Raw genomic sequence first — 26007 nt, 5'->3', positions numbered from 1 at the left:
TAATTTTTTTTTCTCCAGAATGCTTTTATCCTTGCACAGAATGCAGTTCAAGAGAGTTTGTCAGAGGTACTTAGAATGCAGTTTAGAGAACAGGCAGTTTAAAGTTGTTAGTAATGAGAACAGTAATAGGGCTGTTGCTCAGGTGCCCTCATGTCAGAGATCGCCAGTGTTTTGCTCCAGTCCTGCAAGTGTCATTGTCTGCCTAAAGCCCATACAGACTCCTTGGTATCCAAGCCACTTGCCACTTTGGGTCATTTAAAATTATTGCTAACTCCAAAATGCCTGCCTGCATAAAAAAAAGGAATGGGGAGACCACCTTTCCCTCATATCCAGTGAGTTGGTGTCTAGCTCAGTGGGTAGAGGGATAATTTGTAAAAATCATTGATATTGTAGTCGGGCAAGGTGAAGGTCTGTGCATGTTCCCGGTATTAGTGGGATTGAATGTGCTGTCCTTCTTCCATACTGTGAAAACTCCAGGTTAAAATAAACACAGAAACTTAGAGTGTATAAAAATGAAATGTTTTGTTCTCACGTTTGTGAACATGGAAAAGGTGCTTATGGTTAATCAGACTCTACTATGGTCTGAAGAACAGTGTGCCATGTGATTTCATCAGTCATTAACTACACATCCTGAGTGGGATATGATGCTCCAGTGATTTTATTATTTATACTCTATGAAGTGCTACAATTCCATAACCAGTAACACTGAAAGAATATAAGAAAATGGGGATGTCTTAATCTTCCCTTTGGGTATCTTGGCTGTCCACAGGGTAGGTGTTTCTCCAAGTGCCTAACCCATGCTGACCAAAAGTTTTTTGGCAGAGAAAGGGACAGACTCTAGATTTTCTGATGAGAAGAGCAGGATCCACACCAACTCAGAGGCTTTCTGAAGTGCATGATTGGCACATCTGTGTATGGAAAAAATTGGAAAGCACAGGAGGAAAAAACCTACTGTTGTTGCATATTGAAGGGATTAAGTTGTGATAAATCCCATTGTGGATATTATGGCAAAGAGATCTTTGGAAGATACTTGTGCCATGCCATAGTGAGCTGAATGATTTTAAGTACAAATTCAAGAAAGCTACCTCAAGTAGAGAAATTTGCTAGAAAAACTGCTTGCAACATTCTGCTAGTGTTCATTTTTCTATTCAGGAAAACTTCATACTTTGAAATAGACAAAGTGTACTTTAATGCCAAAGACTAACACTCAAACCAATCCTATGAAGCTCTTTGAGTTCTTCAGTTTTCAAAAAAACATTTTTTTTTCCCCAGAAAGGCAAAGAACTGTGTACCCACATTTTAGTTGGTCATCATTCAGAAAGACCTCAAAACCTATTTCTAAAATTTCCACAAGAATTTCAGAGCAGCCTTGTACAATACAGAGCAAATAGTTACAGCAAGAGATGCCTGTTCTTCCTGCATCGTAACATAATGTTCTCCCCTTTTTTGGTAAGAAGTGATTATGACATGCACCCTTTCAAGTTCAAGTTGCAGTAAATACCTCAAAGGGTTGAAGCTACCTGGGACTAAGGCTGTGCTTTTCCCTCATGTTTGTACCAGCTTGTCACTGTTGGGGAAGTTGTTGGCTCCAGCAAGGGTCAGGATGATGCTGCAGTACAAATAGAAGTGTGGGTGGTGGTCAAAAAATGGAAGTGTGCATTGCCTACAGCTCGTGAAATCCTTGTTTGAGGAAAGTCTGAAAGACAGCTGGGAATGCAATGCCTATTTTTAGCACAGGTGGAAATTCCTCTGGGCATTATTCTATTCTTAGTTTAACACTTGCTGAGCATTCCCTTGTTTAAAATGTTCCTTTCAGACAATCAGTAAAGAGCCATCAATTTGGCTATAAAGTTAAATTGTATAAACTAAATGACAACAAAGTGAAAAAATAATTCAGCAAAGTATTCAGAGAAAATGTGGATTAAACAGCTAATTAAGTGATTAATGACTCTTGAATCAATAAATCAATTGGTCTTGCCAGGTTTTTGGATTGGGATTTTAATTTAATGAAATGAGCCATATACACATTTCATCTTCAAATGTTCTGAAATTATTTGAGGGCTGAAAATAATGATTTTTCACTATAAAATTAATTCTTTCCTTTTTATGTGTGTTTAGAAAATTGAAGATACAGCTTTGTAAACTTAAAAATTATGCTATTTTAAAATGAGTCTCAGATTATTTTGTGCTTGAGTTGGTAATCTGGTCATACTTGCAACAAGAGAGAGAAGCAATTCTGCTTCTCTGGTGGACACTGACCATCCCACTCATTAGGTGCTGATCATCACACTGCCTTGTGTGCCTTTGGAGCAGCTCCCTGGTGCTGAGGTGAGCTCCAAATCCCCCCTCCATGCCCTGCTTTTCATAGGAAGCAGGCATGAACCACAGCATGCTGCAGCAGGCGAAGGGAAGCAGCTCTACACCTTTTGGTCCAGGCGTGGATTGGCTTGAAAGAAGCCACAGTCACTGCACTGTTTGAGAGCTGCAGGGAACTGATCACAAGCACTAGCAGATCATCTTCTGGCTACTGATCAAAAAGTGAATTTACCCTCAGCAATGAGCATCCACGCACCTCTCATTATATGCAAGTGGAAGGCTCTTACATTTTTCCATATTTTTGCATCAGTTTTGAACAGTGTATTAACATTTCTGTCCTGTATCTCTAGGACACATAACTGCCTACCACTACACTGCTGCAATAATTTAACATAATTTTTTGCCTCATGTGAATGTGCAAAAATGTGAATTAATATGCATATGTACAGAGGAAGAAGCAGGACATGCTACATTAGGTTTTTAAAGATCAAATCCATGCCATGATGAAATACATTCAGTGGTTAATCTTGTTCTTACTGAACTACTTTTTGAAGCTGTGGTTTAAAGATTAAAAAACCCAACCAAAACCAACAAAAATCCCAACTAACTCTTAGTAATCAAGAGTCTTAAACTTGCAATAATAAACCTTGCAATAATAAACCTTGAAATAATATTTTAATAAAGGATAGAAAATTGTGACTTGTTGATTAAATTGTAATAAGAAGCATGGTAGAGTTTGTAAAACTTAGTACCATACTCAAAGTCTAAAATGTTAACAATAAATTCAAATCAAGAGACAGATTTATGGGAAGATTCAGGCATGTGGAGAGGTGCCCGGTATTGGCCTAGTTTTCTTTCTCATTGAGGCCTTTACTGCAGCATTCCAGCAATGCTCCTGATGGAGAGAGAGCAGTCAGGAGGGCCAGGAGTGTGGGAGCTCAGGATTGAATCCCTGCTGTCCTCAGTAATTCTTCATGCAGAGTGGGACAGTGCCAGCAGGAGCTCCTGGGACGACCCACCTGGCCAGCAATTCATGGCTTTAAGTCACTTCTGTTGGCCGTGGGAGCCCAGCCTGGGGAGAAGCTGAAGCTCCATCTCCCCCACCTCAGGCAGCTGCCCTGACTCACTAACCAGCAGCTTTGTGGTAACATTTTTTCTGTGCACTGGAAGAGGCTCTGCCTTGTTCAGGCCTCTTTCACAAGAGCAGCGGGGCATCAATCACTCGGCTTTGTTTTGCACTCTTGACATCGGCAGCTGAAGGGCTCCTTTTGGGAAAAGAGCGGTGTGGAGAGCAAAACCCTGCTTTCCCATAGATCAAGAGCCTGATAGAGCTGCAGAGCAAAGGCTTGAACTGTGCCCTGTAGATAACCAGCAAACAGGAGGAGCTGCGCGCGTCGGAAGCAGCCGTGCGTGGCAGGTCTCTACCTCAGTGAGAATTAGTGTTTGAGCACTCAGCAGCCTCGGCTCGGTGTCCAGGGGCTGCAGAGTGAGTGGCAGCTTTTGTGGGTCAGCCTGACCTCGTCTGAGAGCTCCCCAGGCAGGGAGAGCAGCAGTGGGTGAGCATCAGCTGCTCCCTGGGCATCTGCCTGTGACCCAGAGCTGAACTGGAGGGCACAGCCAGAAGAAGTGCTCAGGAATTACTGCTGGCTGACCAAGGGCCCTTATGAAAAATACTTTGGCTATTCTTTAGCTTTCCATTATGTGAAGCCAGTTTCATTTAGACAGCATGCATTGTATTTTAACTGTTATTAAGAATAATACAGTTCCTTTGTTTCCACAGATATTGATGAATGTGCTGCTGGGAGGGTTCTCTGCCCACGATTCCGGCACTGCGTCAATACCTTTGGGAGCTACATTTGCAGGTGTCATAAAGGCTTTGACCTGATGTACATTGGAGGCAAATACCAGTGCCATGGTAATAACAAGCTATTTCTCATGTGTGTGTAATAGAGCTGTGTATTTGAAAATTAAATTAATGGCTCAAAGAGGAAGGTTTATTTATTACGGCTGAAATGTTGTTTTACACTGAATTGGTATTTTAAGAAAGGGTGGATTATAGAAATAGGCTGTGAAAGAGAAGGCATGTATTTAACCCACATTCCCGTAGCTGGTTCTTGTGGGGAAGCTAGTGAGGAGAACAGAGCTGATGACTGCAGGAATTCCTTTCCAAAGCCGTTTTTTCCTCAGGGTTCATTGTCACTGGCAGTTGTAGGCTTGGAGCAGTGTTTGAGCTTTGGCCGTGTCTGAGCTGTAACACTGGTGTGCTCCATAGCATGTCCCGAGATCCAAGATAAGAAAATGTGCACACCCTACCTCCTCCCAACCCAGACTGCCCAACTTTCCTTCCCCTGCAGACAGGTGGGGAAGAGGCAGGAGTTGGGAAATAACCTGTTTTTGTCTGGACATGAGACTGGAATGCAGCTGGTGTGTGCCCTTCAACAAAGATAATCCCAGGTCTCTCTGCCTTAGTTTCATAGGGTCTCAACCGATTATGATTCTTTCACTAAAAAAAGATCATTTGGAGATAATGAGGCATTGCTTTATGTTTGCTTAAGTATTTTTTTTTTCAGAGAAATTTGTATTCAGAGCGCTGGAATTTGGAGATTTTTGCTTGCATCACTGACAATAAATGTGGATATGGCATATGAAACATTTCCAGCAGTTTCTACTTGATGTAGAAACATCTATGTAGATGTACAATACAGGAAGAATTTTATGAAGAAAAACCAATTTAACATCTGTATGATTAAGAACATGCATATTCCTACACTCAGTTTGTTTTATTCTTGTTCTGTCACCTGTAAGAAGTGGTTGTTAAAATTGTGATCTTAATGATCTCAGCTGCAGTCTTCCTATGGCATGTCTGAAGCTGATGCTAAGGTAAAAGCTTAGCAATACCAAAGTTGCCCAATAGTCCCTATTTTCCCTAATGTTTGCATCACCACATTGATTTATGACTGTCTATTTTCCTTTTCCCCCTGGCAAAAGTTTTATTATTATTATTATTTTTAAATAATCAAAATTGTATTAATGTTTGGGGTTTTTTTGCAGGGATAAGCAGAAAGTCAGGTTTCTATGAAGCAAATGATTTTTTAATGTAAATTTTCTGTTGCAGATATAGATGAATGTTCCCTTGGCCACCACCAGTGTGGTAGTTTTTCACATTGCTACAACACTCCAGGATCCTACAAATGCAAATGTAAAGAAGAGTACAGAGACAATGGAACAAACTGCATACGTATGTAATGCTCCTTTTATAATCGAGATTCTGAAAGCTTCTGTGTCCCATTTTATAAACTTTAAGGTACAGCTCTGTCAGGCTCTGTTTCTCCTAACTATTTTTAATACTAAATAAGGGGCCGGGGAATGTAGTTGGAGTTTTCTAGGTCTTAGCATGCCTTGGTAAAAATATCTTTCCCTGAGACATTTTCATAATTAGAAAGAAATTCACCTCTCCCTATTCCTAGCTTGATTCTAGAGATTGCTTCAGGATGAGAGCAACTGAGTAAGCAGGGTAGGTGTGATCAAACAGTGCACATTACTCATACCCTGTTGTTGTGTACACTCCACAACTGGCCCGTTTCAGCAGCTCACCCCATCCACTCCCTGCTGCTTCCAAGATGTGAGAAGAGCCAGGAGGGAGGATTTCTCTGGAAGGATTTGCTGTTGGAAAATTCCCTGGGCCACCTTTTTCTTGGAGAAGCAGCCACCCCCTTGGTACAGAATAAGGTGTTGGAGCTCTCCCATATTTGACGTCCCACAGGAGTGTGCAGCTCCTGGATGTGACATTTGCTGGATTTTTTTGATCCTGCATTCCTTTGTGGGATTTGGTCTTTGGTGACTCACTGATCTTTTTAAAGATCAGCACCTTTTTTCCCCTTTGGCTATAGCTGTCATGGTAAAAGGTGTTCTCTCACATCCTGAGTGCTTGCAAGTATATGTGGGCACATTTCATGTCTATTACTGGGACATGGTCCTAAAGGGTGTTCTGTATTTTAATATGCCATAAATGTCAAAACTGCAGGGTACTCAAAGGGATAGTAATAAACAAGTGGCCAGAGGGAAAACATTTTTACCTGCTCTCATCAAACAATTCACTGTTTAACAAACAGTAGTTCTTCATTTTAACTGTGTGCTATACTTGAAAAGCTTGTACACAAACTACGTGACTAGAGTTCTTACTGAACCTTATAAGATCCCCAGTGAAATACAAAAGGCTTACTAACCAATAGAAAACAACAAAACATATTATTGTGTTTCATGTCTTCAGAAACTCTCCTTGTGAAACTAAGTTTAAATTTGTTGTGCTTTCTGAAACATTGGAGGAGATAGTACTGTGGGCACTGTTACTGGGGTGAAAGTGGTGCTCAGTCCAGCACCTCGTTTTTGTGAAGGTTGAAAAATGTCTTCGTGTCCTGGTGCTTAGCAAAGAGAAGGATCTAAATGAAGGCTGGCTTGGTTCAATTTGTAAAATAATTCTGCTTATTGACAAGGAGAAATGTTTAGAAGGAAAGGTCTGCAAGAACTTTCTTAATCCAAGGTACCTGGCCATCTGTGATCAAAATGCTTGTAACGTCGGGGTCTTACTAAACTTGCTTCCACTCCTGGTTACGAACTTGTCCAGTTTAGAGGGCTGCTTAACCCATGACTTCCTGCCCATGCCTTTTTAACCAGCAAGCTTTTGTGTAAGGTTTGCCAACTCTGAAAGAGACTTGATGCTTGAGAGGATGTGGGATGGAAGTGTCTTGATCTTCAGTCATTCTAAATTATCTCTAAACTGCTGCAGTGCCAAGTACGACCTAAAGGGATACGATAATTTAGCAGTGCTGATGCTAAAGTATGTTTCTAACTAATGGAAACCTTCAGAGGAAAAAAAAAATTATTTCATGTGTTTCTGTGTCACAATGAAATAGATTGTTAAGTTTCTGGAGTGAGAGGCTGAGATGTCCATTTTGGTCCCATTTTGATTCTCTTTGCAGTTATTCCTATTGTTCTGATTGAACCACCTGGTCCTTATCACATATTCAAGGCCAGTTGCACTCTCCCTGAGGGAGGCAGTGTACAATGAGCAGGATTGTTGATGCTGAAGGCACAACTCCTCAGACCACTGCATGTACCTGCTTTTGTTACAGAAAGGCCAGTGACCAGGCCGACAGCTCGTCCGACACCTGGGCCAACAACTCGTCCTGCACCTGGGCCAACAACTCATCCTGCACCTGGGCCAACAACTCGTCCAACACCTGGGCCAACAATTCGTCCTACACCCGTGCCAACAACTCGTCCTACACCTGTGCCAACTCAACCAGCACCCAGGACAAGTCGACTGACACCCAAGCCAACCACAAGGTACGTGCCAGTGACAACAAGGCCGGTCACGACACCAGTGGTGAAGCCTCCACCTCCAACAACACCTCAGCCTACAACAGTGAGACCTACACTACCACCACAAAGAACTCCTCTGGTAACAACTGAAGAGCCTGCACATGTTCCCATTGAAACTACATCTTCCCAAGGAGTTATAGATGACAACAGGATCCAGCCAGATCCTCAGAAACCCCGAGGAGATGTGTTCAGTAAGTAATTTTAGATATGCCTTTGTTTATCAAAGCTGCAGATGAAAGCATGCACTATACTGTTTGGGATTTTTTGGAACACTATACCATTGAGAACAGAGAAATTAAACTGAAAATGGTTATGGTAAAGCTGCAAATTTAGTTGATTTTATTACCTAACAAAAGTTTGCAACTGAAGTTCTGAATCAATCAATCAAAAAAGTGTTTATTTTTTTTCCCTGAAATTATTGAGTATATTGTCCTGTAGAAGTACTTAATTATGCTTTCAGATGAAGGTTTTAAGGAAATGAAAGACATTTTATTGAAAAGGATTGAAGTGCAACATAACTCATAAAGTAGTCAATGGATTTAAATTCAGAGTGTTGAAAGTCCCTCCTAAACAAAGTATTACCATAGCTTTAAGAATAGTAAAGAAATGGGATCATGCCTGATAACCTAAAGACCTAAAGACTTCTATGAGACATTGTTTTGTATGGGTTCAAATAGGCTCAGATGCTCATGACTAAACAATGGGAAAAATGCATAAAAATAGCATAGAGGGTAATTTTCTGGCCTGTGTCTGTGGAAAGGGATACATGAAAAGCTGAAGATAGTAAAGATTCTCGTAGCATGAACGCATGTAACTTTAGGAGCTCCTCTGAAGTCTACAGCACCATTGTGCCAGCTTTAGTGCATACCACAGGAGACATTACTGGCACTTACAGGGCTGTGCATATCTGCCAAGAAATACTCAACACCAGATTTCATCTTTAGTTCTGCGGCTAATTTTAGAGATGGGGAGGGTGTGTTGGATCAGCTCTCCAGCTTGTTGTACAATAAAGCTGCTGAAGCAATGTAGTAGGAGGAAAAGTTTGCTGTCTCAGAGCAGGTGCACAAGCAATGTGGGAGTTTTTTTCTGGTTGCTTTGGCATCTATGTGGTGATTTCTTGGGCTTTGTTGTTCCAGGTCATTACCCAGTGAAATATTTTGTTCCTTGTAAAAGTGTTTTCTCTGTGACATTTTATCTCTTGTAGACAGTTAGAAAATGGAGAGTGAAGCTGACAGAAGTTAGAAGATAAATCCTGGTACTGCTTAGTAGAGTGTTCTTTTGGCTTCATATTCAGTTAAAAAAATGGACATACGTTTAAGTGAAATTCTAAAAGAAAATATAATGAAGATTTATGAAGCTTAATCTAATGGGACCCAACAGTTAAAAATACAGTTTTGTAGAAGTTATTGTAGACACCAGCATTATGCTTCCCAGGTGTCTGTCTCACGCTGCAATGTTCTCTGGAATACTAAAGCAGAGGTATAGTTTTCAGCTATTTTCATGGAGTCATAACAATTCTCTGTGTAAAGCTTATTATTTACAATTAGTCTTTATGTATTGTCTCTAGAGGGATTTTGAAGCTAATACTTTTAATACATGTGTTTCACATATAGGAGTTTGGAAAATAGGAAAGTTGGTCTGACTGCAGCTTATATTATGGTACATATAACAAACACAGGACATTTGCAAGGTGTTTATCAACTGTTGGTTTAGGTCAGCTGCCACACTGAGGTTTGTGATATACATACATAGCTTCAAAGGCTTCAGTCAGAGCACAGCAGGACTGAAAGGGTCAAGCATGAGCTGTTCCTGGCCTCAGCAGGTAATACAGGGACAGAGAGTCCTTGGATCAAGTAAACAGATGTCTGTCTTAATCCCATGTAATTTTTTTGGGTTACCTGCAAGAGACACACTTGATATTCATGTGTGTGAGGTAACTGTGTGACTGAAAGCCTATTCCACTTGGGCTCCAGATGATGCTAATAGTGTGATCTTCAATGAGGATGAGTCTTTTTTTCTCCTCTCTCTTATCTTTTTGTCTCCTTTCCACTCTGCTTTCTGCATTGTTTTCCTCTCTTTTCTCTTCTGGACATTTTGAAAGTATCATCTAGGTCACTGGAGTCCTCTCCTACTTTCTCTCTGTGTAGAAGTGTTTGTGTTGGGAGTGCTCAAAAGCATTTGTTAAGGATTTGAGACTTACAGTTTAGTGCAAAACAGTTCAGTTTCAGAAGAATGTGCTACTTTCTCAAAGAAAGCATTGCTTGTAGAGTCGGGTGTTTCTTGAATCCTGTTACTGAAGAAGTTTTTGGGGAAGAGCAGAAGTTGCATTTCCTCATGTGGGACGTTTAGAAAAGCAGGTGGAAAAGTTATAGCCCACATACATTACTACAGTGGGATGCACAGAGCCTGGGTCTGCCTCTCCTCAGTCCTGCACTTGTAAGGATAACACAGAGATACTTGGACATCCCCAGATGCCATCACACCGGGGTTCAGCAGCATGGGAGCATTATGGCAGGTGCTGCATTCCTGGGCATTAGCTGGGCTGCAGCCCTGGCTGCATGAGTGCTCCTGGCCATGGCAAATGTCAGGTGAGGTGCGTTACCTGAAACGCCTTTCACGTTAGCTCACAGATGTGGTGTGCAGCTTGAGTTCAGGTCCTGCTGGCCAGCCCTGCCCCTGCTCCAGGTGTGTGGGAGAGCAGTGCCTGGCTCTGTTTGGCTGCAGCTGCTCGGTGTGAGGCACTGTGAGCTCAGGACAGCAGTGCTCCCACTGAGTGTGAGCCAGAGCCTCTCCAAAATCATTCCTTACAGCCAGACACAATGGTAACAACCGTGGTGTTAAGACAATACAGGATTTCAAACTGGAATAACTAGTAACATTTAGCTAACCTTCAACTTGCTTCTTAGCTGCTATGTGGATGTGCCAAGCCCTCCCCACCTCCAAAAACATTTGTGGATTTTTCACTTGCCTCTATATTTCTTCAGGAAAGGGGAGTTTCGAACTATTTCCTTCAGCTTCTTTAAAGCAGTTTCTGTTTTAGTCTCACCTGCATCAGACATCTTTGTAATATTCCTGGGTTGTGGATATGAGCTAATTTTGTTTTGCTTATATCAAGCTTCTTTAGGTTCATTTCCTCATATTAGCTGCTTTTCCAGTTGAGGCACAAAGAAGCCAGTTCTCAAAAATTAATTTGCACTTTGGTCCCCATATGCCTGACTGGAAAGGGAAGAAAAAGCCTTGCTCTTTTTCCCTTTGTTTCTCACTAGAGAATACAGGGAGCAGTTAGTAGTCTTGTAACTCTTATTTTCTTGGAAAATAGAGGAGAAAATCGATGTTAGATCCACTCAGGTCATGAACTAGGGTTTAACCTCAGTTTTATAAATCTTCAAAAGAATTTGTGTCATCTTAGGTGTCTGCTTCCTCCTGTGTCTCCAAGAGTTGTTGTATTCCAAAGAGTCACAAAAAGTAGTGTTTTATCACACAGGGACAGGCAAAACCCAGCCTGGAGAGCACTGTACCCAGCAAGCACTGGCAGCTCTGAGCTCCCAGCCATTAGCATCTGCTAAAGACCTCAAAGTTGTGTTTTTTGCTAGGTTGTCTTGGGATGCATGGATATTTCCCTTCCTTTTTTTCCCATGGGGCTCTGCAGCCTTAGCCAGACTTGCAGGAAGCAGCACTGCTTTGCCCTGCCATCAAGTAGGTGATTCTTCTGCCAGGCAATCCATGGCAAAGGAGCCATTGGCTGCTGCACACATGTCCTACACCAAATCCTGGTGCTCTAGGATTGCTCCACATCAGCAGAGGAAACATGCTTGGGGCAAATGGACTTTTTCTGCAAGCATCTCTCAAATTCTAGTTTTTTGTTAGTTAACCTTTTCTTGGGGTACCCTTGGTGACTCCTTGCTCCCTGTTTTCTCCCTTTGTTGTTATTTGACCTGCTGTTCCACACACTGAGTCAGCTTGACCTAGGATTTCACTTTAGAGCTCTCTTGAATGTGCTGCTCAACTTAAAATGAGCTGAGGATCAGAGAAATTGCTCTGTTCAGCACTGACAAAGAGCACAAAAGATAAAATGCTGATAATGTTGTTTAAATCCCTTTGCAATTTTTAAAAGGTGTTGGGTTGTTGCTTTTCTTTAGATGCTTTACCCCACTTCTAAAAAAAAGCCTGCAGTGACTTTGGGGAGCTGTTTTTTAGAGAACAAAAAATTTGTATTTTTTAACATGGAATTCCTACACTTGGCCTTTGAACCACTTAGTCAGATGCAGACAGTGGAATCTGGCACCAAGGATAATCTTCTCCTGATATGGATATGGGGGGAATGGCAATGAGAGAGGAATGCAGTGATAGCTTAATATTTAACTATTTCAGGACTGATACAAACTATGGTGAAGTACAGAGGAATCTTTTCTAGTTATAAGTCTCTAAGAAATAGAACAAACTTCTCAATAAGATTGTGAATTTCTGCTACTATTGGGATCTGGATGATAAGCACTAAAAGCATAAACTTAAAGCATAATACTAGATATCAGCACAGCAATAACAAACCCTCTTATCTGTATTGAAAGACAGTTCAGCAGTTTTCCTTCTTAGCCCTTAGTGGAGCTGAAAAGATTGGAGTTAGGAAATGTTTCTCATAACAGCTATTAAAAATGTAAAGACTGGATTAAAACTGGATTCTTTCTTTTCTCCCTTTTAGTGACTGCACAGTCCTTAGTGCTGTAAGTACAGTTTTGTGGTCCTTGAAGCTGATAAAACAAGAGAAATAATAAAAGCAAAGAATAGGGGGTTTGTTATTCCTTGATATCATTAGAGTAGCATTATTTTATGACAGTATGTGATTTGTCTTCACTGTTCTGGCAACTTTTAAAATGTATTTGTCTTTATATTTAAGCATTTGCCATAGGTGCTTTGTTCCTGTTGGTACTCTGGAGTTCAGTCATGAAATCTAGGAACCTTACAAGTCTCACCCTCAATCAATCTTGCAGCAAGTTTAGTCCCCAGATCTGATATGCAAGCTTCTGTACACTCCTTGTTTTAGCTGTGCTTCCCTGAAACCCACTTGGCACTCTGCACCTCCCGAATGGATGTTCATACAAAAGCAGGCAGGTCACTCTGCAGAAAACCTTCTGCAAAGATAAATACCAAGATGTTTGATTTTGGTAAAACTTAGTGAGCCTTGGAACTGCCTGAGAAATGCAAGATTGGACTGCAGAGTGTTGGCATGCTGAGACTGTTGTGTCTCCCCTCAAATGTAAATAGTGCTGGAGAGGGTGGCACAGTCCATCAAAGCACTCCCTAAAATAACTCTTACTGCAGAATTTGAATCTGTAGAGTTTTAAGAAATATATCCTGGACATCGTGGGTGTCTGAACAAAAGGGTGAAATGTACCTCTCTGTTGCCTTTTTTTTTTTTTTTTTTTAACCCAGCATATATCAATATCTTCCCTGGAGGAAAACAGGACTTATTCTTGTTTTCTCAGTCTGACTGACCTCTGGACTACCCTTTCAGCTGTTTTCTACTAGTTGTGTGTGAGATCTCATCACTTGCAGGACTTATTTTTGCAAGCTGGATTTAACAGCTTTCAGTTGTAACTATTCAGTCAAAAAAACTTTGTCGTTTTTGTTGTTGTTTTTAGTGAATGGGAAGCTTAGTCACAATTACTGTGTGGAGTGGAATTGTACTTAGAGTGCTAAATAATTTTTTTCTGTAAGCCAGAGAACTGCATTATTAATAGTAATAACAATTACTAATAACATGAAATTGCACTCCATGTCTTGGTTTTGTAACACCAAAACAGCAATTGTTTATTGCAAACAAGCTGATATATATATATATATATACACACATGTACTTTCTTATACTCTCACTCTCAGCAATTAGAAAATAAATTTAAAAAAAAAGTTGTATTGCTTTCCCAAAGGTTAAAAAAGCCCAAAAGAATTTGCTCTAATTTAATATTTAATAATCACAGTTATTTAATATTTCCCCCCAGATTTGTGCATCTAAGAAGTTAGCTCATGAACTTTGAGAATATGGTAGTGTGGGTGTATTGGCTCACTCAGAGCTTATAAAATTCTCCAAGTAAAAGAAGCCAAGTTTCTATTTAACAAGCTTTATCAAACCATTGAAGTTAAGTGAAAAGCACACTGATACACTATATAAAGTACACAGAAAGGGCTTGGAAAGCTTGCAGAAAATAATTGTGCCAAATACTTTCTCCCACGATCACCACTGAACATATTGGTTGTCGTGGCAAAAAGAAGTGTACATGTGGGTCATATTTAGAGTCCTGCATCTCTTATGGTAACCCTTGTTTCAAATTGAGTGCACGTTCCTGTAATTAGGTCCAAGCACTGAAGTGACTGTTAAAGCACTACAACACCTTCTTCCAGAATTTAGTAAAAAAAGTATTTAGAAAGGATTCCCAGGGAATTTTTTGAAAAAAAAAAATTTTTTGCAGAGCTTTAATTATTGGCAGATATGTCAACTTTAATTTGGAGAATTCTTGTATGTGTGCACAGATGCAACTCAGGTTTATAGAAAACATCAGTGCATTAGAAGTGGTACTTGAAGAAGTAAACTGAAGTAGTTTAGAAGTTACGTTCCTAATATTTTTTGCAGTATTTTCCATAAACAAGGACTGTGTCAGACTGGGAAGAGGGTGTGCAGGACATGTACCTTAAAACTGTGACCCCTGAGTATCCTACAAACTTTTGAGCACGGCAGAGAGTTTCCTTCATGCTCTTTGCCACAGTGGTCATTTAGAACCTGTGGTCTGAGCCTTCAGTGCCTGCTGTGCTGTGCTCAGCAGCTCTGAAGCTGACTTGTTCTCCACAGCACAGAAAACAAACAGTACCTTCTTCCCTTGGCACAGCCTGAGGTGAGGAAAGGCAAGGTGGTGCTCCCTGGGTGTGCAGCATAAATGTGCCTGTTCACCTGCCCCACCTGCAAAATTCAGGGTGAACAGTGGATTTATGTGCCTGAATATAATATTTGTGCATAGATGTTCTGCAAGGCAATTATTGGCCTAGGTCATGTGGACTGTGCACATTTGTAAGGTTTCTTTCATGTTAAAGCTCAAGGTTTTTAATCACGTAAGCAAAACAGCCCAGGTGAAATGAAGCAGCAAAAATGCTATTTGCAATCAAGGTATCTTTAAAAATTAACAGTCCTCTAATACCCAATAGCCTTAAATCTGAAGCTGTTTTGAGTATTAATATCCTAGACTGCAAATAGACATAATCAAAAATCTCCAAAGGACTAAAAAGAAAACAAAAATAAAGGGAGACTTAATGATTCAAATAATGACTATTATATTTAAGAGTTCATCGGTTTACTACAGATTTTGAGCTTTTTAACTATTTGTTTTTGTTGTAAAAAATTTTTATTCAAGACCTCTAGCCTAGAATAGTACTTTAAATTAGAGTTTAGAAAGTACTTACATTAGAGTTTGCTTATTTTGTCCTAATTTCAACTTTTTTTTTTTCTTTTCTGTCTTCTGGCTTCAGAGGAGCTCTTGGAGCAGTGCTATTTTCATGTTGACCTAGTGCAAAAGAAGTTGCTTCTTAACTTTGGATTTGACTTTCTGAAAACAAGAGTCCTTTCAGTTATCTTAATTCTTCTTGTTCTCACTTGTTCTATAGAGACATTAATAGTTATTTTAGCACTGCAAATGGAAAACATGCCAAGTTTTTAATAGATAAGACGCTTACAAATACCTTAGGTGTCAGAGGTGCCTATAAAATCTGAGGACATGTCTGAAACACATTACTAGTGTTATGAATTATGCATTAGACCTGCCTCTGAAAGAGGAATTTTCCAAGACAGCTCTGTTCAGTGCAATCTGTTTATCTCTAGCTGACAGCTGTCCATCACTCAGGAAACCTGCTTGAAACTTACACAAACTGGCACAGCATCTTCAGAAATACGTGGGAGTCTTTGTAGCCACCTGACTTTGGCAGCCATCACTCCCACAAAGAGCTCATAAATTTCAGGTTATCCTGGATGCTGAATGTGTAATAACCTCTGGGCCTCTTAATCACTGAGAGCTGTTCCTTCTCCTCCAGCTGGGAACAGCAGCTGAAGCACAGGCTGTGCTGGAAAGCAGAAAGTATAATTACAGTTGAATTCCAGCTTCCACTAGAGCTCCTCCTTCTCAACTCCCAGTACAACCCTGGCAATTGTTTTGGGAGCTCTAATCCTTTGCAGATTGATGGATGTACCTGCAGCTGTATTTCAGAGGTTAAGTGCTCGTGGGGCCTCTTGCAAGTACTGCTGCCTCCTGTCGAGGTTCTCCTGGAAATGTCTGTGGAAGGGTTGTGTGAGGACTTTCCTGTGGCTTTATTTTATTGAGAAACCACTGTCTCTGAAAATGCATTTGGAGAGGAATAGTGTGCTTCAAGGTTAAAGCTTTCCCCCCTGGTTAAAAAGGAGCTTTCATTCAAAGGGCCCTTAGGAGATTTGGAACGACCTTTTACAGTGCTTAGGTAAATGTTACAACACAAATCATAAATCACGTAGGCATAAAGTTTATGAGTCTTTGTGCTGAATATAATGAAATGTATTGCAATCTCCAGGAAAAGCACAATGCCCAGAGCTGCTCTGCTGGTTTTTGTTAGAGCTAAATTAGTGACCTACTTCCTTATCTCATTCATTTTTTTCTCACAGTTCCACGCCAGCCTGGAGTGAGCAATAATCTGTTTGAAGTACTTGAAATTGAACGAGGGATTACAGCTGATGAATTTGAAGCAAATGATGACCCAGGTAAAGACCATATCTCCTATTCAGGACCTAGGGTTTATGATTTTTTGAAATTTCTTGGTGGTTTATACATTTTTTAGGACTCCAACATCTTATGCTCCTCTTTTAAACTATGCTTTATAATCCATGTAAAACCAACCTTTCGCCTATATGAACCTTATGCTTTTATTTCCTAAAAATTCAGCACAAAAATAGCATGAATTATTAACAATACAAAGGTCCTTTTTATTGTTTTAGTATTTTTTTAGATTCTTTTCCTAGGGCTCCTTCTTCTACATTTAATTTTCATACTTACTTCTTAGTGTCAGCCACATGGGAAATTGAAAACAAAAACAATTTGAATAATTTCTGGGGTTTTTTTGTAACCTCCTGCTCTGTTCTGCCAGGTGTGCTGGTGCACAGCTGTGATTTTGACAGTGGACTGTGTGGATGGATGAAGGACAAAGATGATGACTTGCACTGGGAGCTAGTGAGAGATGTATCAGGTAAGTGATCTGTGTACAATCACATCCTGCAGGTGAAAAACCACCAAGGCTTGATGTTGATGACAGTTCCTGCTTGAGGATGAATTGCAGAGCTTCTGCTCCCTTTAGTTCTGGGGTATATTTCACACCGATGCCTCTTCTGTGTATAAAAAGCAAAATTGAGGATTCTCAATGGGACAGAGCAATTGAAAATTTATACTTTTATCATAACATAAAATCATCTTTAAAATACGAATGTCTCTGAAGGAGTAGTAAATGTAGTCAGCAAGTTTGTCTTAAAGGAATCTGAAAAAAATGTGGACTAGAGAACAACTTTTATTTACGGTGAACTAAAGGTTTTTCAAACTACCACGTAAACATAATTATGTCCCTATCACTGGCAAAATTATAGAAGGTACTTCAAATAGTCTTTGTTTTGCTGCCAGATATAATGTTCTAGTTTAACCTCCCAGATTGCTGTAGCTTGGAGTAGAATTCGATAAAATCTATCTGTGTGTAGGAAAAATGTTAAGTAACTGGAAGGCAGACAAATACTGAAGCATAAAGGCTTCTGAAAAAGGTAATATTTGGGATGATAAAAAGTGACATTACTCCAGACATCAGAGGGGGAGTGTGTAGGACAGGAGACTGGCATCAGCACTGGTGCTCAGCCACAGGAAGAGCCCTTCCCTGTCTCCCAGCTCTGCTGTCCCAGGAAATGGATGTATTTTGTCCCCTGTTGATTTTGGTGTGGCACTGCGAGGTTGCTGCCCTTGCCTGCCTACCCTTCCCCCATCATTACGGGGATTAGACACACATCCCTGGCTCCCGTAATGATGGGATTACTCCGTGCCCAGGGAGCACCTCTGAAGTGCACAAAGCTCACATGACTAGGGCTGGCAGCAGCAGGAAACGCTCAGGCAGGACAGTGCTGCAGGTTACGGTGAGGAAGGGCGAGGGCACTGAGAGCCTTTTCCCCTCGCACCACGCTGCCAGAGCTGCTGGCCACTGATGGGACAGTCATTTGCCACCGCAGCAGGTGACCTGGCACCTTTTCCATGCTGTTTGGCTGGCTCAGTGGAAGTGCTGTCTTCACTGCCTGGGCAGGGGTCCTCCAAACAGGCTGCTCTGCTACTTCAGGAGCTCCTTGTGACACTTAAAAAAAAATTATGCATAATTCATACCTTTTTTGAAACAATGGATTTAAAAATCCATTTTTTCTAAGTCAGTCACTCAAAGCATATTCATTGTCTGTACTCAGAAATTGTTGTTGTTAATACATACTGAATGCCAGAACTATGATTTTTAACTGGCTCTTTTTTTGTCAGACTTTTTCTCTGCATTGATTTCCAGTAGTCAGGGACAAGCTCAGCTTTTTATTTCCTGTGTATGTTCTGCTGCTGTTGACATAACCTGTTAAAACTAGTCCCTTGAAGTCACCCACCCCCTCCAGTCTGGAATACCTTGTTGGAAGGATTTATTTTCACAGCTTGTTCCCGGACTGCCTGCTTTCACCTTGCAAAGTTTGCTATGTGTTGGTTTATCAGAATCTGCGTTTTGAAAGGTGCTCTGCTGAAGCATTATAAGCTTATCTTGCATGCAGAAAATGCTGATTTGAGGGGACCTTTTCCTGCAGGGGCTTGCCTACAGCTATATTTGCTTTGTGCTTACCTAAATCTGTTTCCTATTGATTGGATTCAGCCAGAGTAACTACCTGAAAATGATGCACTTAATAAGTCAGTACTTTCATAGTGGTATAATTGTATCTTCAGCAAACAGGTACAGTTATTTAAACTCTATTATGCTTGTTTCAGCAATTAGTGACCTTGCTGAAAAAGCATTGCATTAAAAAAAAAAAAAAAAAAGAAGAAGAAAAAAGGAAAAAACCCAGCTCCCTGAGAAAATTCCCACCAAAAGACTTTAAGAGATCCTCGGACAAATGGATCCCACTTCATGGCTAAATGCTGATCTAGGGGCCCAGACAGCAGCATAATACTTTGCTTTGTTAAATCTCATTCAGACTAAAGGACTTAAAAACCTATGTAGAAGTAGTAAATTGGAGACAAAGGTTGGCTTTCCTTTTAAGTGTGTGACAAGCCGTGGTACATTGTAATTAAGTTTTACAGCTTTTCAAGGGAAAACATTGTGACTTTCAAAGAGAAGCTTTCAAAAAAAATGCTCTGAGTAGTAGCAGGGACACTATTAAAAATATTTTTCTATTCTGTTTAACTGTGTATGTCAACAATATTACAAACCCCCAATATTTCTAAATCTTTGGTTTTAAGTAAGGAGCCTAAAAATGCCACTTTCTTAAAGAACTTAAGGTAGAGGTGGCATTTTTTAAGTTTAAAAAAATATGTAAAATCTGATTGCATAAAGAAAATATATTCTTCATTTCAGTGTAAGATAAGGTTTCACCCACCTTGCAAAAGTTTTAATGAAAAGTACAAACAACTCACACAGGTCTGGCTTTTCTCCAAGATGTGAAATCTCATTTAGTTTAGTTCTGAGTATCAGTGTGAAAGGTGCCTTTTTTCTTTCGAGGTTTAGTGGATACCTGAGATCCTTAGCTTCTCATGTTCTGAGTGTTTTCTGGAAGGCACTTTTACTTCATACATGATAAGAGACAACAACAGGGTTTTGAATTGAGTATGGATGTTCACTGACAACTTCCTACTGTTAGAATTTGGGGTTAACAGCCATGTGGAAATCATTACTGCTTCTTGCTTTCTCTAGCTAATCCAGATTAAGTGTTTAATTTACAGTTAAATAAAAGAGGCTGTCAGGGTTGCAAATGGATATGCTTTGAGATTTACCGTGTTAACACAGTTCCCAAACAAAAGGAAAGGGACAGAGCCATAGCTCAATTACATGATAGTATTTATTCTGGTCTCTGTTATCTATCCAACAGCAAAACATTGCAGCTTGAAAGGTGCATGAATTTGCACAGTGCTTTAATGTCACTGTGGGTTTAAAATCATGCAGTGACCAAGGGGTTGTCAGAAATGATGGAATACACGAAGTTTTAGTTTTGGAGAGGGAGGTATTGTTTACTTTGTTAAAAAGAAATTAGGTGGGCAACACCCAGCCTGGTAGTAATGCATAGAGAAGTGCAGCACTGTCAGTCTTACCCTGTAGGAGGGAGATGCATTAGTTCTGGTTCTTTATGCCTTATTTTACACTTTCTGGACCTTGCTTTACCTTTATTTATTTTTAATAACTCTCGTGCATTAAAAACAGCAAACAAACCCCCAGCTAACTGCTCTTTCCACTGCAGGGGGACAGTACCTCACCATCTCCGATCCCAAAGGGAAAGAAGGAAGAGTAGCACATCTCATCCTGCCGTTGGGCCACGTGGCTCAGGCTGGAGATTTGTGCCTGTCCTTCAGGCATAAGGTGCCCGGGCTGCATTCTGGTGCCCTGCAAGTCTTTGTGAGGAGGGGCGGTGCTCACGGCCCGGCTGTCTGGGGGAGAAACGGTGGCCATGGCTGGAGACAGACGCACATCACGGTACCAGGAGCAGGCATCAGGAGCGTAAGTACTGATGCTTGTGCTGCTGTTTGGGCTTTGCATGAAAAAGCAAAAAAAAAAAACAAAAAAAAAAACCCACTGCAGTGTTCATCTTATGGGCTCAGTTTCACTCTGTTTTACTGCTTTCATCTCTGCCAATGGAATCACAATACAGAGTTATCGTGCATTTTTTAAAATTAGTTTTATGCATACAAAAAAAGAAATTGCAGCTATAGAAACATAGCATAGGCTACTCTGTCATTTCATGAGCTACCTGGTGCAGCCCATTTTAAGGGAATCACCTCCTAGGAAAGAACAGCCTCATGGACAGAGGCATACTCTACAGAGAATTCAAAAAAATGCCTGTGTCAAGATTCCTCATGAGTAATGCTTTGAATAATACAGTGCCATGAAGTAGGAAGAATCATCCCCCTTTGGTTTAGTAACTGGCTAAGCCAGGGCAAAAATACTGAAAATTAGTAATTTTTGGTGATGCAGGGAGATTACATGTGCAGTCACATATGGTTTTATGTCTTTAGCATGTCTGCAGCTGATCAGGCTGAGGAGGTGAATGATGACCAAACAATGCCCATAACACAAAATGGTTTAGTGCAATCAAAAGAAGCTGCCTGAAGTGCCATGGAGAATCTTTTATTATCTGAAAAGTTTAGAAACATTGTGTGATTAAACTGGTATCAAAAGCTCAATGTTATTTTTCAACCTCTGAAGGTAGTTTTTATTTCAGATCTGAAAAAGTGGCTTGGGTATTTTAGGACCTGTTTTACTCTGACTTAAATATCAGGTGCTCTGAAAAGCTCACACATATAATGTTCGTGATGGGAGCAGGCTACAAGACATACACAGTGTCTAGCTCTAAAATGAATAGGAAGGCTGTAATTACTGCAGATAATTTTCTAGAAAATTTACCTCAGCAACAATAGCAAAGACACCTGACTTTGTTAGCTGTAAATGAGTGTCAGACTGAGACTGAGGACATTTGTAACAGGTGAACAACGTATCTGCTATATTCTTACCCTTTTTTTCCCTGAATTTCTCACTTCTGGCAGTCCCCCTTTGCACTGTCCCTTGCCTCTCCTGACCCCCTGGCAGTAGCTGCAGCATGGGCAGCCAGGGCTGCTGACCTGAACCACTGGGACACTTATCCAAAGATCAGATACCCTCTTAAGTAAGCAGGGAAGGCCTCTGCCAAAGAGAAATCAGGAAGAAATGTGGAAGTTTTCTTTTCTAGCTAATTAAAACACCAAAGCAACCAAATGGTAGTGATTTTGGAGGGGCCTACTGGAAACCTGAGGAGAATTTGAGCGAAGACTAGAATCATTCATCACACGTTTAATGAATTATCTCTGTGTAATTTTTTTTTCATCCCCCCCCCACTCTAATTGTTCTATTTCTCTTTCTAGGTTATTTTCAGAGGTGAGAAAGGGAAAGGAAGAACTGGGGATATTGGACTAGATGATGTGATCTTGAGGAGAGGACGCTGCTCTGGAGAGCATTAGCCAAGACAATGGACCAGCAGTCATCTCCTCTTGCCCTTCTCATGCAATTCCCACAAAACTTTGAAACAGAACTGCATGAAAAAGAAGAAAAAGTGGGAGAGCAGCAACTTCTTAGTGGTCTGCTAAGTGCAATCTCATGGAAATTTCACTTAAATACATGGAGAGCACCTCCCAGGATTGAGGAAATCCAGTTTCAGGCTGGTTCTTTCTATTAATCCTTACCCCTAAATCATATATTGTATGTAATAACTTTGTTCCTTGTTAAGTCTGGTGAGTGCTTGTGGAAAGAGCACTGGTGAAAAAGGGAGAATTACTTACAAATGGTAGCAAAAGAAAGCTCCATCTCTAAGTTTGTGCTAACTGACAGCCATTATCATCCCACACTGCTATCTTTCATTGATTAATTTGTGTGAGTCACATTGGATTAGTGAAAGCCTGGACCTGAGCTCTGGCTTACTGCCACTGACCTTTGAAGAAAGGTCTTTCATATATGAAATAGCATTTATTTTGCTGTTGCATCTGTATTAACCAAAACCAGTTAGAGAGAGTAGGCATTGCCTCCTGTAATATTGCTACTGCTGTGTTTTGTGTATATGTGTATGGTTAACATATTTATGTTTTTTAGTACTTACAGACTGTAGTTGCAGGGTAATTGGCAGCTGTACTTTGTTTTTGTACAAGACAGGAGTTCAGCATCTTCTTCAATACTGCTGGTCATGCCAAATTACCAAAGTCAGTTAATGGTGCTCATTGAAAACTGCTGGTGCAGTATTTCATGTGGTAACGTCCTGAAGGCAAAAGACCAAAGGCTCACCTGATGGAAACTGGCATCTGAAAATGCTCCACAAGTTTGCATCAAGCTCACAAGCAAGCCCTAAAGGGCTCTGAATCCTGCAGGAAGCTCCTGGTTCAGCTGAAGCAGCCGGGAGAAGTTGAACTTAGACCTTGTAAGGTTGAGCCCGCTGCCCCTGCCAGGAATGATCCCTTCCCACAGGTGGCACAAGGAAAAAGGGCAGCTGTGCTAACACTGTACAAACCCTTCAGACCGTGAAATGCCTCCAGTGCTCTTTGGCAAATGTCCATACTCTGCCCAAACTTCTGTATATAATAAGCATTTTATTCTTTAGAACAACTATTAGCCCTAGTTGGAACTGAGTATTTATCAAAACTTTGGACTAATTTTATAGTTATGTATCATGCATGTGCTGTGCAGTTTCCCAGGGACTTCTTCTGTTTGGTTTGGAATTTTTTAAGTGGGCATCATCATCACTGCTAGCAATTCTAAAATTGACCAAGTAGTTGTAACATTTAAGAAAATGACAAGAGATTGGTAAAATGTTGTTAGTGGTGCAGCCTTAAAGCTACAAAAAATACATCTATAAGAAGTCAACCTCAGTCCTTTTGAATACTTAATACAGTGTAAAATAAATGTCAGCTGCATGGCATGTTCAGTTTTGTACCAAGTTCACAGACACAAATTTGCAAGACCGTTAGAGGTCATATTCCAAATCCCTGTTCCTGACAAGTCTGAAAATATTTTTTCCCATTCATCCCCTAGGACAAAACATGGTGTGTAGAGCAGAAATGTATGTGATCAAACAGAAAGTCTCCTGCAGAACTGTATCAGCAAATATTTTGAAAAGGAAAAAAGAAATGTGTTTATAAACATTAAATTTTAAACTATTTTCCTTTGAATATGATTATGATCCTTTTATCTTATGTTATTTTGTGATATGTCAGAAATATCTGTGAATAGTTGAAATACCTTGTCCTTATTTTAAAGTAATCAGTAAAAGAGACTGTTACTTGCTACTAACTGGGAATCTTGTTTTCATTTCTAGATAGAAAGTCCCAATTTTCATTGCAGTGAAATGAAACAAAATATGACAATCCAGAGTGAAATAGCTCTTATTTACCAGTTTTAAAAATCAAAATACATTTCACTATAATATGAAGAGAGCACTATAGTTATTATTCAGAAGGAAGAATGGCAATTTCAGTCTCACTGGTAATTTAAGAGCTTCTGCAATATCAGATGTCCGTTTTACAAGAAGGAGCAGCTACCACAATTCCTCGCTCTGATTCAACCAGCACAAACTGCTGTTAGATGCCAAGGAATATAACACATTTTAGTCTGGTTCATCGTATTACTACAGGTTTCTGAGATTAAGATTCCCTGGTTAAAATGGAACCCCTGTCAGAGTTTTTTGCCATTTTTACAAATGGCCCCTAGAACCCAGAATCTGGATTAATTCAGAAGGTCGACAGCACTAAGTACTCAGGTGACAGGGGAGGATTCAGGTCTCTGTTTTATTGCTACAATAAAATATGGGCTTGTAAAGCCTTGTGACAGCTGCAGGACAAGACAGGAGTTCAGCAGTGGTTTTGAGCTCTGGGGGAGCTGCTGTGGCTGTAGGTCACTCACCTCCAAAGCTGGTGGTGCTGTGACTCTGTGTGTTGCCTTCTCTCCATGTTTTGGATAGACTAGGTGAGGTCACTCAGAGGTTCTGTTGTGAGGATCCTTCTCCAGTTCTTGCTCTCCAGCAGCTCCCTCCTGCCATGCACCTCAGCTAGGACTGCCCTTTCCATATAAGCCTCAAGAAAGGGATGAAAATATGGCCTGAGGTTCTCCTATGAAGTAGATTATAGTTTTGGATTTAGTAAATAGGTAACAGAAATTCCTGCTTAGCTACTTAAGCAAGCAGAAGAAATTACACTAAATTAACATGAAAAAAAATTATCAAATTATTAACATCTTGCCAGTTTATAATTGAATGTTTTTAAAAGACATGTTAACTCTTTTCTCCAAAGAGAATGAAAATAAGATTCTTTATAAATGACAGGTACTGGGACCAGTGGCAGTGTGCATTTATGAATTTGCTGACATCAAAATCAGCAGAATGGAAGGGACCAAGACAAGGTTTTTTAGTTCTAGATTCCATTCTGTACAGATTCCATTCTCTCATCAGAGCCATGCCATTAAATCACTAGTGAGTGATTTTAGTGAAGCCAATTCATTCTGAAGAAAAGCTTCCCTAGGTTTCCTTCAATAAATTACCTGTGACTTGGAGGTCAACATTGGTTTCACCATAGTTGGAGATTACAATAACTGCCCTCATAAAACTCAGGTAGTCATAAGAAGACAATCCTAAACAGGGGAACATTTTTGATGGCAGCCTTCATCATCCTGCTCTGTTCTGCTGGAGAAAAGCTGGCACAGTAGCAGCTGCCTCCAACCCACGTGCCAGGGGGCTCTCTATACATCCCATTAGAAGTTATTCTAATAATATATATATATATATAATATTTCTTATATAAGAAATATCTTATATCTTTATTTATATATAATAATTCTTCATTTCTCCTTGGAAATGAAGCACAGTATTTATCAGAAAGATAGCTTGATCTAAAGTGTCTTGATTTTAGCAATGCATTTTTTGTGACACTCACCTTGAAAGCTGTTCAATCTGCCTTTAAAAATTCACAACAAGAAACTATAACTGTGTTTAAAGTTTTAATTGTGAAGGTTACACATACAGAGTTATTAATTAGTAAGAGAGGTCCAATACTATGCAAATTTTTGTTTATATAGATCCATCTCTCTTCCAAACCTGCATTCAGTGTTTGAGCAAGGAAGCCAAGATCCATCTGGCACCCAGGATAAGGATGCTTCTCTCTGTGACACAGCCAAATCCTGCTTTCCTCTGACCATGAGTTACTACAGCACTTTCCCAGTCATTTTTTAAACTTAATACTTTGAATTTTTACCTTCTCTTCAGGCCAGGAATAGTCCTCTGTCACACTTTTCTCCCAGGTTTTAACTTGCTGTGCATTTCAGCAGCCCATGCTCTCATTTCTTATCCTTATATATCCAATATACTCTTGATATATTCAGTTTGAGTTTGCCAAACACCTGTAAAGACAAAGTATAGTGTGTACTCAGAGGATGATTTTACTGCATTTGTATGCAACACCAGTGCTAAAATTTGAGATTGACACTCTCAAGGAACTTCAGGAAGACACCATCACTGTTGATACTACAGAAACAGGGGAC

The 26007-nt window shown here is 40.2% G+C and overlaps 1 protein-coding gene across 3 annotated transcripts in view; it reads left to right on the top strand.

The window, feature by feature from the left end:
• NPNT (nephronectin) overlaps positions 1-23752 on the top strand; it is a 49100-nt gene extending 25348 nt beyond the window's left edge. For all 3 annotated transcript variants that reach the window (XM_041474200.1, XM_041474201.1, XM_041474199.1), the window contains 7 exons: positions 4097-4231; positions 5432-5554; positions 7449-7889; positions 16370-16465; positions 16849-16947; positions 20204-20460; positions 21858-23752. In XM_041474200.1, coding sequence (XP_041330134.1) covers positions 4097-4231; positions 5432-5554; positions 7449-7889; positions 16370-16465; positions 16849-16947; positions 20204-20460; positions 21858-21953 — 1247 coding nt within the window. In that variant the 3' untranslated portion in view covers positions 21954-23752. The remainder of the gene's footprint in view (positions 1-4096; positions 4232-5431; positions 5555-7448; positions 7890-16369; positions 16466-16848; positions 16948-20203; positions 20461-21857) is intronic.
• Positions 23753-26007: the final 2255 nt, after the last annotated feature.

Source organism: Pyrgilauda ruficollis, unplaced genomic scaffold (assembly GCF_017590135.1).
Source record: "Pyrgilauda ruficollis isolate IOZ18807 unplaced genomic scaffold, ASM1759013v1 scaffold311, whole genome shotgun sequence".
Classification (NCBI taxonomy): Eukaryota; Metazoa; Chordata; class Aves; order Passeriformes; family Passeridae; genus Pyrgilauda; species Pyrgilauda ruficollis.
This window is presented reverse-complemented; position numbering and strand designations above follow the sequence as displayed.